At 50.7% G+C, this 15,309-nt stretch overlaps 1 protein-coding gene across 1 annotated transcript in view; it reads left to right on the top strand.

The window, feature by feature from the left end:
• RGS9 (regulator of G protein signaling 9) overlaps window positions 1-14,693 on the top strand; it is a 54,323-nt gene extending 39,630 nt beyond the window's left edge. Inside the window, exons 17-19 of the mRNA XM_090060031.1 lie at window positions 2,471-2,588; window positions 9,265-9,767; window positions 12,866-14,693. Of these exons, the coding sequence (XP_089916157.1) occupies window positions 2,471-2,588; window positions 9,265-9,767; window positions 12,866-13,022 (778 nt within the window). The 3' untranslated portion in view covers window positions 13,023-14,693. The remainder of the gene's footprint in view (window positions 1-2,470; window positions 2,589-9,264; window positions 9,768-12,865) is intronic.
• Window positions 14,694-15,309: the final 616 nt, after the last annotated feature.

Here is a 15,309-nt window from a genome sequence, read left to right as displayed (position 1 = left end):
CCCTTGCTGTGCAGCAGCTTTCTGGTCCATGTGGGGTTCGTAGGTGCAGCTGTAATACAAGTTACAAATAATCAGGCAGGCTCTTTTCCCCCATGGGCAGATGTGGCCAGTCTCTGAGTGCCACAGCTATATTTGTCAGACACTTCCAGGCTGCAGATCTGGAGAGGTTGCTTGTAACCCTGGCAGATGCATTCATGTTTTCACATAGCTGCTGGAGGGATGTAACATTCACACTTCAGACAACATCTCGGGTACGCTGACAGGAAAACAGGCTAGTGCCTCACATCAAAGGCTGATTGTTTTATACGGGTTTCCATTGTGGCTGATCACGGTTCCATCATGGAAAGAGCAAAGGAAGTGGAGAGTGTGTCATCAAGGACATCAAAGCTGTTGCTTGAACTGCCAGGGAGGGCCATCCCGGCACAACATGCCTCACCAACAAACAGCGTGGAAGGAGGTGGCTCTAGGTTGCTGTAAGATGCAGCTTGTGGTGAGGGGGGTGCAGCCAGCAGCATGAGAGTAATTGCTGCTATTGAAGTCAAACACCCAAAGGGGCAGGGTGAGGTCTGGATGAATGCTTTTTAAAAAAAACAATCTCTCCAATTATCTCCATCTGCTCAGGGCACAGACTCAGTGTTTAGGACATATGACCCCTGCTGATCCCACCAAGCTCCCTTTGAGATCTGTGGTTCAAGCTTGGGCCCAATATTAGCTAGGTACTGACCACTGTCATGGAAAGGGGTCTTTTGTTACTGTCCCATCTCTAGGACCCAGAACAAAGATGCCTTTCTGCTGCTGTCCACTTGGCAGCTGAGTTGCATGTCTCTGGCCCGATCTCATTGGGCTCGTTATCTTTTGAAATACGCAGGTTTCCATAAGCCACCAAATTCTGCATTTGTCTTTTTCCCGATCAGCACAGCACTTAGAGGTACAAGACCCTGTTACGTACCAGGGCCACATTTTCTCTCTCATTGTATCCCCTTGTCAGGCAGGCATTTTATCCCTGTCTCAGAGGTTGGGTACAATCCCAGACAAGCACCATTTGGAAGTGCCTTTGAAACCCCTGGCTGAATGGTGCCAAGCAGCCTCCCTGCGTTTCATCTTGAAACACTTGGATGCCTATCTTGCTGGGATCATTTGTCCACTACGGACTGTCTGCCCTTTGGGCAGGGGGCTGGACCCGATGAGCTTGCAAGGTCCCTTCCAGCCCTGGTGTCTATGAAATCTTAGATTCTCAGCCTTGGTGCTGCCTGGTCGTGTACTAGCAGTCGCTGTGCCAGGCACCGCATGCACACCTCATGCATAGCCTCAGGGATTTAATTGAACAGGGCTGTTTCTCTAATTGGTATTTCTGCTCTACCTGGGGGCCATCTGGATGCATGGGGGATTCGGCGCATGTGCCTGCTGCTCGGTGAATGACTGTGTTGCTTGATCTAGGAGGAAAAACAAATATGTATCCTGGGCACAAGGTGGAATGAAGCGTAACGGGGCGGTTATTGTTGGAGCGGGGCTGATGTGAAGAGCCAGATGCGTCTGTGGGTCTAGTGCTTCATTTCATTGCACAATTCAAGGCAGTGAATTCAGATTCAAGACAGACATTTTAAGTGAAAGGGACGTCCTGCCGTTATACAACCATTGTGCCTACATTGGCCAGATTCTTCCACTTGGTCATCGCAGTGTGCGAATGCCTCCGCGTATTTCCTTGGGACAATGCCCAAAGTAAAGTGCAAACTCGCAGTGAGGGAGGGTGGCAGAGTGGGGCCGTCCTGGATGAGAAGTGTGCTAAGTGGTCCCAACACAATTCAGAACGCCTGAAATTCAAGCTTGCAGGTGAAATCCAACCTGGGCCCACTTCTTTAACGTCTTTGGGCTGCCTTTGCCACAGAGAAGCCTTTCCCAGACAATTTTTTGTGCCTGAAAGTTTGCAATTAGAAAATTTTTTTATTTTTCTAATAAAAGATACCACTTCTACCATGACTTCTGATTGCTTTTCCCAGCCAAGTCACTTTTGTGACCATAGGTGATCCTGCATGCACTCATGACCAGGCTGCATGACGTATTTTGACCATGAACTCCTGGGGAGGTGTGAAGATGGGGTGGGAGGACACAGTAATGGGAAACCCCTGCTCAGCATATCCTGTAGGTGAGCCACACTGGGCTCAGCAAGCCAGGTCACCAGCAGAAGGTCACTCCCAGGCACAGATCAAGGACTGGGGCTGGGGTCCCGTGTGGCCTCTGACAGAGCTCAGGGGAGTTGCTGTGCAGGAAGGGGCTTGGGTTGGGTTGCACTGAAATGTCTGCAGCAAGCACCCTGAGCATATTTTCTCCGAGCAGAGCAGATAGACACATCCTCTGCACTGAGCAGGTTACCTGGAGCTTGGAGAAGGTTTGGCGATGGGCTCTGTTCTCCTCAAGCTCGTCTCCTACCACCCCTGTAACTCCCTGCTTCTCTCTCTCTCTCTCTCCTCAGCTCCAATTTCTCATTCACGCGCCGTCAGCTCCGCTCCAGCCCCAGCCCTGTCATCCTGAGGCAGCTGGAGGAAGAGGCCAAAGCCCGAGAAGCAGCCACCGCTGTGGACATCACCCAGGTTATGAGCAAGCTGGATCGTAGGAACCAGCTCACACAGAAGCAGCCTGTTAAGTAGGCTCCAGATCCTGTAGGGCAGGATGCAGGAAAAAGACAAGGCGAGCCCAGGGCTGAGCTTCCTCTCCCCTACCTGAAGGTGTCAGTGCTGCTTTACCTTTCCAGACCCCTTTCTCCCCGTTGCCATGGCACCCACAGCAGTCGATGTCACTTTTCAGGCATGTTAGGCATGAAAGTGCTGCTGGAGTCAGGGAGCTGGCTGTGTGCATCCTGTGTCACGCGGCAGGGCCCATGCTCCATGATTACTCCCCCGTGCACCCTGATCCACAAGGCAGCAGTATTGTCCAGTTGCTCCAACTTGCCCCAGGTCCGGCTGTATTGCTCCAGCCACGCGTTGACAAACGTGTGCCAGTGCGCAAGGCAGAAGGGCCTCCTCCCACCCTGCTCCGAGAGGTTCAGGGGGGACTTCTAGCCAGAGCTGTGGATCAGGGACAGGTCTGAGCTGGGAGCACAGCAAGGTGCTGGCAGGGGGCACGGGTGCACTGGTCCTCCCTTCCAGGGGGTACGACTCTGGTCCATCTGCCAGAGCCCCTTGTCTAGCACCTAGCACCCTGCAGCCCCAGGAGACGGCAGCGTCTGCGCTGGGGAGCTGCAGTTGTGCTTGGCTGCAGGAGGGAGGAAGCTTCTAGCCTAAGCAATAAGATCAAGCCTTTTAAAAGGCACCAGGTGGTTTGCATTCCCAGTTCCCTGTAATGGCAGCTGGACCTCCCAATCCTGCAGGCATCCTGGGGCCCACAGCCCATGCAGGGGGTCAGTCCTTGTCCCTCTGTCACACGTTCATGTGATGAGTTCTGCCCAGGCCTTGTGAGAGCAGGTGTGTGGGTTTGGGAGACACAGCCAGGGCTGCAGGTCCCCTTTCTCTAACCCTGACTCACATTCATCTTGTCTTTTTCCTGCTCTGCTATTTCCTGTTGTTCTAAAAGAGCGAGTGGTAGTTTCCAGGCGTTATCTGGCTTGTAGCCCAGTGGTGTAGAAGCCGCCATGTTTGGGAGACATCGTTACTGATTTCAGCTTCTTGTAAAATAGCATAGTTTCACTTTCCTTTTCCCCCTGGGGACACAGAGAGGAGTTCAGATCTGAGCTACCCACTTCCTTGAGGCCTGTTGGGAAGCCCCTGGGGCTGGATGGTCAGTGGGATATGATGAGGTTCATGGAAAACCCTGGCCAGGGGAAGGTGAAAGAATTTATGGGAGGATGGGAAATGGACAGAGGCTGAGCTTGAATCCTTTCGGTCTTGCTCATCCATCGCCCTCGCTGGAAGCGAGAAGCGGTCGGACCAGGAGGTAACTGAGAACAGGGTGGAGGATGCATAAAGGACTGCAGAAATGGACTTGCTTTTCTTCATCGGGGCATGAGTTTCAGCCATGAGGGATGGAGCCATGCCAGCTGCAGCCATTGTACAGCCACACAACTGACTGGGAGCCAGCACGGTCCAGCTCCCAGAGTCGCAGTGGCAGGGAGAGCAAAACAAAATCACAGGTTCGACTACTGTTTCTTAGGAGCATCATGCTGCAGCCCCAGCCAGCCAGGAAAACCCCTTGGAGGTGCACAGCAGAGACACAGGAGGTACCATGCAACAGTCCACAGGGGGACATGAGGGAGAGAAGTTAGGTACCATATATATATCCAGTGCTCCTGGTGGTTTATCACTTTGGGCTATATCTTGAGGTGCTTTCTCAAGGTACAAGGTGATGGGGATGGTGGTCCCCAGTCACCTTCATTCCATCTGGGGCTTTATATCTGCAAGGTGAAAGCAGGACCTAACATACTGGGCCTAGAGGGGGCCAACTTTACTGATCCCACTGAGCTGCAGATCCCTTGGCACTCAAGTGCTAAATCAGCCTAATGAACCCTGTCCTTGGAGGTAGAGTGCATTACCTCTGAAACCATGCCAGAAAAGGCTAGGCTGAGATTTTTAAAGGAGCCCAAGAAAGAGGAACCCAAGTCCTGTGGATGTGCACTTGGCTCTTTTCAGACCCCTCGTACACACGTGCAAATAGTGCCAGGTTCCACTCGCACTTTAAACTGTTATACCACACTACTGCAGCCCTGGGATGGGGGTCCAAGCCCATAGCATCCTCTCCTGTGATGCCAGACCTAGGACTGTGCAGATCAGAACATGCTGCAATTCAATATGTCGCAGACAGTTGAGAAATATCAGAGAACGGATCCAAGGAACATCCAGGATTAGAATAAGAAAAAAACCCCACATTCTAGACGGATTATAAACCCTCATATCTCAGGTCAGGAACCAGCCTGTAACTAACAGGGGACAGGTTGATTATTGCCTAATTGCCTCCTCAGTCAATTTTTGTGCCCGCCTTTGAAGCAGCGGGCCAGGATACAGAGTGAGAGCCCCCTGCCTTCACCCAGTCTGGTGATTCCTGGGAGCCCTTTTGGTGTCACTGAAGAATAAAAAGAGCTCCTCTTCTGATACCTCATTGCAGTGCTTGAGGTGTTCACGACTGGTGTCAGCGGCTGTTCATCTTGCCTAGAGGAGCTGAAGCAAAATAAGTAATGTGGCCTCTACTCTGATTTTAAGGCCTGCCAGGTAAGGCCCTGCTCCAGCACCTAAAGATGCTAATGCCAAAGCGCCTGTTGCCTTCAGCGGGGATGAAGCTCGATAGGAGCAGGATGAGGCTGTAAATCCTCGAAGTCAGGTTATGCTTGGAAGGATCAGTTCTATAAGGGGCTGAGAACAGTCAGCAGCCTTTAGTTTAAATGGTTATTGAGGGTGCTTAGCACTTGGCAGGCTATTTGAATCTCCCAAAAGCTAAATGAGACTAGTGAACATGGGAGATTTCCTGTCTCCTGGAGGGCACTGCTGTGGTACAAACAGCAGCAGTGACACAGGGTCCAAGAAATCTACCTGCTGCAATGTTTATTTGGTTTCTTGGTATGATTTTATTTCTCATCTCCATCAATTGTTTTTCCCACATTCGGCATAGTCCCTACCCTTGCATAGACATTGCTTCTCTTGGCTAATACCACTGACTCACATCAAAGCCAGTCCATGTAAATTGGAGTTTATATCGTATTAGTCCAGAAATTAATTGTTCTTGTTGGATTTCGGAGTGCTGCTTGGTTTTATTTCTCTGCCATTATTCCCATGCATTCCTTGCTTCTGCTCACCTGTCTAATAAAAATGAATGTAGAAAGTGAAAAAGAGCAGAGTGTTTGTCTTTCATTGCATTGTCTCTTTGCCATGCATGTATTTTTTTGGGAGTCGGGGCCATTACCTTTAATATTTTTGTTTAAATGTTGAGCTTATCTTTATTTCTGCTGGCACAGATTCATTTGGGAGTTTTTGGGGAAACCTAAGCGGTGTACGCTAAGATAAAACCATAGGCATGTTATCTTCACAACCTTCTGATGAGCATGTGCTATAGGTTTCCTGCTGTGGAGGATGTGAGACTTAGGGACCCAGCTGAAAAAGCCTAATTCTTTAGCTCATGATGTAGCGGTGTGTGTTTCTAGCCCTGGAGTCTCTGGTTCTGTCCTCAGTCTGTTGAGCAGTCATCACATCTGTATGCTCAAGTCAGATTTTAGCCTGGCTATGCCATCCATTGCCAAAATCAAGGTCCCAGCCTCACTATATGCTTTAATAACAAGGTGTTATAGTTTTCCAAGATTCCTTGATTACAACTAACCTCTGTAATGAAATCAGCAAGTTGAATCCTTTGCAGTGGTCTGCCCGAGCTAAATCCAGCATTCACTGAAATCAATAGAAATTCTTCCATTGATACAAATGGATGATGAATTAGGGCCCAGCTACCCTCCTGATCCTGCTTCTGACCAATCTTTGGACATGCTTACAGGTAAACTAATTCTGTCTAGGTTGCAGCTCTTCTGGAGATGTGCAGGCTTTCAGGGAAGTAGTGATTTCCCAAAGGTGGGCTGATACTGATAGCTCCTCTGTCTGTGTACTTTACTGCTTCTTCCTGCTCACTCGTGAAGGGAGGTCTTTGACACTTACTGAACTCCCTGTTGCCACTGACAGTATCAGTATCAGCTCCTTCCCTCCTGCCAGGCTTGGCCCTGGCCTCTGACATGAAATGAGTTCCCCGTCTATTCTCTCATTCCTGCCTGGGTGTTGTCCACACACTGGACAGAAGAAGTGTCAGGTTGTCCTCTGCAATTCCAGCTGCGCTTACAGGTGGCTGCATCAACCATCACCCATTTCCTTGGAGACCTGAGGCATTTAAGGCCAATGTGAAGGACTGGGGAGGATGGAAGTATGACAGAGAGTTGTTGGGGGCCATTCAAAACAAGAAGCAACTTTTCCAAAATGTCACTGAGACACATGGGAGAGGTCATGAAGGTGACTTCTGCTTGTCAGAAAGTCCTCTGAGCACCTCACACCACCCCAGCCAGAAAGGCAGAGAGCAGAATCCCTCTCATCTTCGCCTCTTGTGAAAAATGTTGCATTGCTGTCAGGGTGGCTGCAGTATTTGTCAGGGATTTGATGTTTTCCTCTCAGTCCCAAGCTCTTTTTTCCTTTGTTCTTCCAGGAGGTTCGTTTTCTATTTTTGTCCTCTCTTTCTCAGTCTTCCCTCTTCTAGGGGTGGGGGGGGGGGTGTGTGTGTGTGTGTGTGTGTGTGTACACCCCCCACAAGAGGGAAGACTGAGAAAGAGAGGAAACAAAAAAAAAATATATATATATATATGTGTGTGTGTGTGTGTGTGTGTGTGTATATATATATATATATATTCATACACACACAATAAGAACTACATGTTATCATATATATAGCTATCTAGATATCAATATCTAGATATCTAGCTATAGATATCTAGATCTATATATATAGCTAGATCTAGCTACAACTACATGTTATCATATATATAGATCTAGCTATAGATCTCTCTCTATATATAAATATATCTATATATACATAGATAGATAGATCTATCGATATATAGATATATATGATGATAACCTGTAGTTCTTATTGTTGAGGAGTTGAGGAGCCCAGCATGGGCAACCAGCCAGAACAAAACCACATATCTGCCTCTTGCCTCTGTCCCTGAAGTGGGGCAGTGAGGAAGGCACTGTCCTTTCCCCAGTGCACAGCTCCTCTGAAGAGAGCACTGTTGTATCCCTGGAAAAAAAGAGAATTCAGTTTTGTAGTGAAGAAAAGCTGGCAGCTCTCCTGCGCTGCAAGCATCGGCTGACCAGGAGACACAATTGGTGACACAGACTATAGTCAACCTGTTTGAACAGTATTGCAGCCATCTCTACTCCTACGGGAGGCAGCACGGAGCAGCAGGATAGGAATCTGCTGGAGAGCAGGGCTCTCTCCTGGACAAGTCTCTTCTGTGCTTCATTTTTGCCTGAAGAGAAGATGAAGGTCTCCCCCTGCATCCTGCACAAAAGGCTTAGTGATCTCAGGATGAAAAGACAGCTTAGGCCCCACAGCTGACTCTGAGAGACAGACCTCCAGGCAAATGCACTTTGGAGCCATCAGACCCATTTGTAAATCTGATCTCTGCAACTGGGACCGGTCTTCTTACCGAGGAGCTCACATTTCAAAGTCTGGGTCTGGATTGCTCCCAGCTTGCGATATTTGCTCAGATTGTTACTGATGGCCTTCAAATGCAAGTTCAGATCCTGGTCCAACTGGACCCAGAGCCCTGGGGCCCTTTGTATTGAGTTCAAGCCCATGTCTTGCAGGGATCTGAGCCCTTACTTTCCCAAGGCAGTAAGATCTAGCCTCTGCCGTGTGAGGACTGCAGTAGTTTGGCCTAGCTGCTGTCATCTTTTCTTTGTCCTGTTCTTTCTCCTCCTCTCTCTTTTTTTCTGGGTTATTTCTCCCACCTGTTACCTGTCTCTCCACATTTTGCCTGTATTTTTGCTTTTTGTGCCCCAAAGACATCATGGATTCTCTCACTGGCTACCTGCTGTTCAGGCAGGGGGACTTTCTGGAACTGAGTCCTGTGTGCTCCTCGGTTGAGAGACCAGTTAGCTGCTGTTAGACCAGAGGAGATCAGTTTAGATGAGTAATGCATGCTTTAGTCCTCATGTCAGACAGTTACTTTTCCCTTACAGGCTGCCTCCTTTCCCTCCCTATGTTGGAATATTGTAGCCTAAATATTCATCAGCCTGACCAGAGCACCAGCTGCAAGCCATAAACCTGTTTTGCTATCCAAGCATTTGCTTACTGGAGAGCTCTTAATATTCATCCTCATGTATATGACATAGTAAACATGCATAGGGGTGAATCAGTGCCAGACAGATAGCATGTCCCTGCTGCAATTCATCCAGCAACACCCACAATACTATATACATCTCATACAGGGAGGGCAGGTCTCTTAGACGTAAGAACGCAAGCCTCTGAAGTTGAGCAAGTTCGTACTAGAGCCTTTATCCCGTCTTGGGGCTAGTCCGTGAGGGCACTATCACAAACACAATCTACCTACCTAGCTAGCTAGGATCTTACACCTCTCATTTCTATAACTTACTAGCACCAGTATGGTATACAGTCCAAAGGGCTTCCAGTCTCGGAGGGGATTATTTCCAGTTGGGAGCCAGACAGAGGAGTCAGAGTCTCAGGGGTCTGTGTCCTGTGACTCGCCGGCTGCTTTTCCTGATCTAAAGTGTCTCCTTTTCTTCCCTGCAGTTATGTCAGTTCACAGCTCCAGTCCCTCACCTGGCTGTGTACACCGGTACCCGTGCTCCTCCATCACCATCAAATCCATCCCCCTCCTGCCTCGTCCCAACTAACCTTCCTCTCCAATCCCCCGGACACGTCGCTCTGCCAAACAGCACTGTCTGCCCCTCACCCATTAGCGTAGCTCTAGAAAGTGCCCCCGGCTTGGAAACCAAGTGGGAAACCAACGGGTGCACCTCGAGCCACTTCCCTTCCATCACGGAGAGCACCGAGATCTCCACAGACTCTGAATCGGGCCCTTGCAACAGCCAGGTGCCTGGGCATGCGGACACCAAGGTGCCTCCCAAAGCCCGGATGAGCTTGTCCTTCAGCAGGTTCTTGAAACGGGGATGTTTGAACTCGCCGGTGTTTGCGACTCTCTCACCAAAGTGCCCGGCAGTGCCTCACGGGAAGGTCCAGCCCCTGGATGACCTGGAACAGCAACTGCAGCAGACCTCCAAGAGAGTGGCCAAGTAAGTATCCCTGCACCGTGCTCCTCTGGGCAGCCGGGCAGCCGGGGGGGGACCCTCTGATGCTGGTCTCTGCATGCGGGCGCTGGGCCCCTCGTGCCGTTATCCTCCTCGGTGCTTAATTGTGGAGCAGCAATGCCTCCAAGAGCACAGAACGGGGCAGACAGGGATGCGGCCACGTGTCTCTGTGTCGTGGCAGCTCTCGACCCATACGGGGCCACGAGTAACAGATGTACGCGAGTCTGCTCTGAACTCGCACCGACGGCCAGAGACCGCGCCGAACCGTCGCAGAGGGGTGGCTCCGAGCCCCGCGCATCGCTATGTTCAGCACGGGGATAAAGCGAGGCCTGCGAGCTTTGCTTCTCACCAGGGCGTGAGGAAAAAGCCTGAGAGGTCTGCAGCAAGGGCAGCTAGCCCAGGGCCTGAGGAAGGGCTTCATTTCCTGTCGCATTCGCTGCGGCGTTTTGAGATTTTTGCCCTCCTCAGGTAGCCCAGCCCCACCCGACAGCCACTTCCCCCGGCTCTGCCTGCGCCGGTGCACAAAACACCCGGCTTCCTCTGTGGGCCCGGAGCCAGCCCCCCCAGGCCACAGCAAGGAAGTAAGTGGCGAGCAGCCCCCTCCCCGCAGCCGCGCAGGCTGGGAGCTAAGTAACAGGCCGCACCTGTGGCCCCGGCACCTTCTCCTCAGCTTTGCACCTGAGGCGGAGCTACGGGAAGGACGGTGCCAGCTCTGCGAGGGGGTTGTGCCTCTCCTGCGTGTGGGGCTCGCGCTCAGCCCTGGTTTCACGCCATTTTGACGATCGCGTCCCCTCAGTGCCTGGCTCGCGGCGGCGCCGAAGCGCTTGTCCCCGCAGCTGGTAGGTGAGAGCCCGGGCGCCTCCGGGGAGCAGGGCCGGCGGCGGTGGCTGGGGACCTTCCCAGCCTGCGCTAGGCTCAGGCCTGAACCCAAAGACGGGGGCTCTGGCTGGGGCTCACTCTGCGGCAAATACAGATGCATGGGGGCTCCCCTCTGCCGACGGGGGCTTTGATGGCTCATGTATTCGCCTGTTCTCGTGTGGACCGGACAAGTTCAAGTCCTGCCACGGCCCAGCCCTGCAAGCGAGGAAGGGCAAACCGTGGCCCGGGATGACTCCTCTGCAGCCATGGTGATACCAGCAGAGCTCTCCGGCCTGGGCTGGGCCGCGCTCGATTGATTCACGAGCCTTTCCTCCCCTTGCCCTTGTCTCAGCGTCCCTCCTGCCCACGACACAGGTCACCTCTTGCTCCGCAGGAAGGATGCTGTAGCGGCCTGGGGTTAGGACGTGGGGTTCGACACTCTCCGCGGCGATTCTAGTGCGACCATGGAGAGTCCTCTCTGTGCCCCAGTTTCCCTGCTGGGAAAGGGGGCGCTAGCATTTCCCGCTTCTCAGGAAGATTGTGATCCCTCGCCCTGCACACTTAGCCAAGAGTTGGGGCCTTTCTAGTTTGGGGAGAGAGCGATTGCACAATTCGAGTACTTCTTTGATGCCTTCCGTTTACAAACAACGGACGCGCGATCCGGTCGTCCTCAATGCAGCGGGAACAACGAGCCGCCAGCTGTTTCCTTGCTCGTGGTTTCCAAGCTGTGTCGCCAGTCCGCCCTGTCCGTGCCCCTTCCCAGCCATGCACACAGCTGTTTCTCTTCCGCTTCCCGATGCCTTGCACCCTTGCCCAGACAGAGCTGCTGACCATTTCTGTGCCCCAGCTCTTGCCTATGCAGTCCATCTCCAGCAAACCTCCTCAGCTGAACATCGTTAGCTTCTCTGAGGGCCTTGCCTGGGCAATAGGCCTCCTTTCAGCTCTCAGCAAACAGGCACCTAATCAGCATTTTATTTTGCCTGAACGAAGGCAACATGAACTTCCTCCAGGTCAGTGGTTGAGGGCAGCTGTTAACATTTTCTAGTATCACAACCTGCATCTGAATGCCTTTACTGATGGGGGCTTTTGAGTACCTGGGAGAGACCTAGAGATCTGCATCCAGCAGTGGTAGGAGTGAGGGAGACCATCTGAATGTTTCCTAGAAGACTGAATCCTTGCTCCAAACTCCTCAAATTCAGGTCTTTCTGATCTTGTGCATCTCCTGGCAAGAAGAAGCAAGGGAGAGGCCCACAAAGGATTTTTTTTTTTGTGGTTTTGTGGTTTGTTTGTTTGTTTGTTTTGGGGGGGTTGTAGTTTAATGGAAAATTACACATTGTGAGCTTGTTCCTTTTATGTGCTATCTGTTTTCAGTCACCCCCTTTTCAAATGATGGCTTGGAGTATTGGCTCCAGCACTTTATTTGCATCTGCTGATCAGCAACTTAGCCATTCAGGAGAAGAAAGGGCAGTGTTACTGGAAAGATACAGCACTAATAATTGGGGGTTTTGAGAGGGAGGGGATTTTTTGGATTTTTTTTTTGTTTTTTCCTATGAATAAAGTACCACAAGTAAAGATGGTAAGTTTATATCAGAGTAGAGTGGCCTTGAATGTCTAAATATGCTTGTATATAACTTTGGTTCCAAAACTAGAAAGGGACTTTCCCTAGAGCAGGTTCAGATATGGCCCAAGTTAATGAGCGAGAAAGTGGTAACAAGGTGGCTGGGACCTTGGGAAATGATTGCAAAAGTTCCACTATTTTCAGCCAAGATATCATTAAACACAGTTTCTGAGCCAGGAGATTTTGGTCTGGAAGTTCCACCTCTCTGAATCCCCTGGGCAAGTTCTGGTTTGTCCTATAGCCAAAAAGTAATCCAGATGTGACCATCACCTCTTTTGGTCCATCTTTGCTACTGGGTAAGTAAATAAGTCCACATTGCAAAATCAGAGTGACAAGTTTTAAGACCTCTTAACCCATCTGGTTGGGGCCTGAGGAGTTTGGGGAAGTGCTGCACAGCAGATTTTTTTTTTTCCTTCTTCAAAGGGGTTGGTGTGCACACTTTCTTTACTGTCTGTGTGGGCTTGTGCCTCTGAGTTTTTTTTACTTTGAGCTTTGGGGCTGGAGTGATAGAAAGACTCAAAGCCAAACTCCATGCTGCGCATTCGCTGTCTCAGAGAGCACTTCAAAAAGTGCCTTACGCGTGACAAGTTTTCATTTTGCAACACAGCTTCTTCCAGATAAAAACGGATGTTCCTTTGGAGAGCAGAATCTATCCAATAGACTCTGAGGAGGAAGAGGAGGACTGCCACCGAGTTAGCAAGGACTCCGCAAAGGAGGTTATCTGCCCTTGGGAGACCCTTACAGAAGAAGGAAAGGCTGGATAACAAGCAGCCCTTGAGGCAGCCAAGATGTGACCTACTTATAAATGGATGTTTTTTTCCAGACCTTGACTCTGCAAGGTTCACCACATACGGTTCAATACAAGAACCATGCTGTTCAAGAAGTGCATTAAAGATATTCTTCAGCATCAAGGAAGCTGAAACCACACCAGTTATGAATAATGGACCCATTACCCTGTATGTAACTCAAGAATTGTGTGCATCTCTAGACCTATATTCCTTCATATCCTTTGAAATTTAGACCCAACTCTCACTGGCATCTTGACAAATGAACCTTATTTATTACCTTTTAGGGGATGCAAATACATCCTAAGAGATGGTCTATCATGCATAGTTAGTTGTCTTGTCCTGAGGTGATGTTGCATTTCATACAACACAGCTGGAACGTAGAACTCTTGCAGGCATCTCAGAGACTGGCATTCAGACTTCAAACACCTCCAAAGTCTGGGCGTCTTTGGATCCAGGGTTTGGGCTCAGGCCCATCTCAGGTTCTTATTAGTAATTATCTATTTTAGGTCCATTTAAACTGGAGACAGGCGATGGCTAGGGGATATGTGCCCATGCAGATGTTTGAAACTTACACCAGTAAGGTCTACGGTGGCATAACCCGATAGCTGACAACAACCGCAACTTCCACAGAAGACAAACCACAAGGGGAATAGCTAAGGCAGCACTGCACAGCTGTCAGGAAGGGTCTGGAAACCCTGGATCCAACCGCCCCCTAACCATTTTGGAAGATCAGATTTCCTGGCTTTGGCCCATTCACAGTTGAAATGGATATACTGACCCAAACTGTATCCCTATCATGAATGTCCTGAGTGTCACTTCCCAGGTATTCATAGGTTGTTCGGGGCCTTGCAGACCATCAGGTCCAGCCCCCAAGTATGGTGTCACTGCATTGACACTATGATTCCCTCCTTGTTTGCTTCAAACATGTTGATTACGCAGAGGGGCTGCCTACATGTGGCTAACTTTGGGTGTTTTGTAAATTGGCCACGTGGCCTGTGACTAGCTATTTTACTGTTGTTTTTGTATGTTCTAAATGTATGTGGAAATGTGCTCGCCCTAAGTGGAAATGGTTGATTCTGCTGATTCCTCCTGCTGCATTTGAAATCCTGGATGGTAAAGCTGCTGTCTGCACTGTATTTAGTTGAACTCAACACAGCTTGTCGCACTGGCTGCAGCAAATTAAGTTCTGCCTTTAAGTCCTTTAGTTGATCAACCCACCCTACAACATTCAAGTCTAGAGTATGAGTTGTGCCCTCTTCCTCCCTTTCCTCTACTGCAAGCTCTGATTCTTCTGTCTGTTCCAGCAAAACAGGTTAGAGAGGACAACTGGGGCCTATCATTTAAATATTAATTGCCCCCTACCAGTCTGTCTCCTTGCCCTGTGCACTCTCTAACCACTGTGCACTGGATTTCACCCGTCTCTGGTTTTGCATGCTCTCCTGCTGCCCAGATTTAAGGCAGCTTGCCTGTTTTCTGGCAAGGCTGAGGACAGTTTTGGGGTGTTTTTGCCCTGGAACAACACTTCTTCAGGATTAACACCAGGCTTGGATGATCTACCACAGAAATACTCAGCCTCCAGCCCTGAAATCTTCTTAATATAGGGGTGGGCAAAATGGTGGATCCAGCCGGACTCCATTTCCCAACAGCCCCTGCCCGTGTGGCTGGGGCCGGTTTCCAGGGAGCCCCAGCAGCAGCTGCAGTGATAGACTGAGGCCAGGGTTGCCATGGAGACCAGCCCCAGCCACACTGGCAGAGTGCAGAGCTGCTCCAGAGCCCAGCTGGGATTTTGTGGCAGCGATAACATGATCCAGAGTCACGATCTGCAGCCTGCATGCCCTAGGCAGGGACATGCAGGCAGCAGATCATGGCTCTGCCCTGGCTCCTTGCAGTGGTGACAGCATAGTCTAGAGCCGGGGCAGAGCCACGATCCAGTGCCTGCACACCCCTGCCAGAGCCTGCAAGTTGCAGATCACAGCTCTGGACCATGCTGTCACCATCACAAGACCCCAGCCTGGCCCCAGAGCAGCTCCCCACCCTGCCACATGCTCTGCAAACAGGGGCAGCACTAGGGGGGAGCTATAGCCACCCCAAAATTGCCCATACCCACCCTCCCAGCAGCACCACTGCCTGCCCTGCACAGATGGCTGCAGCTGAGCCCACCCCACTTCTGCCTGCAGCACAGCCCCCCTCAAGCTCCCACGAGGAAGAAGTTGGTGCCGCTGCTGACTGCCAGTGTGGCTAGGGCTGGTCTTCATGGAAACCC

This window comes from Crocodylus siamensis, chromosome 8, assembly GCF_052110815.1.
Source record: "Crocodylus siamensis isolate JL-2025a chromosome 8, ASM5211081v1, whole genome shotgun sequence".
In the NCBI taxonomy this organism is placed as follows: domain Eukaryota; kingdom Metazoa; phylum Chordata; order Crocodylia; family Crocodylidae; genus Crocodylus; species Crocodylus siamensis.
This window is presented reverse-complemented; position numbering and strand designations above follow the sequence as displayed.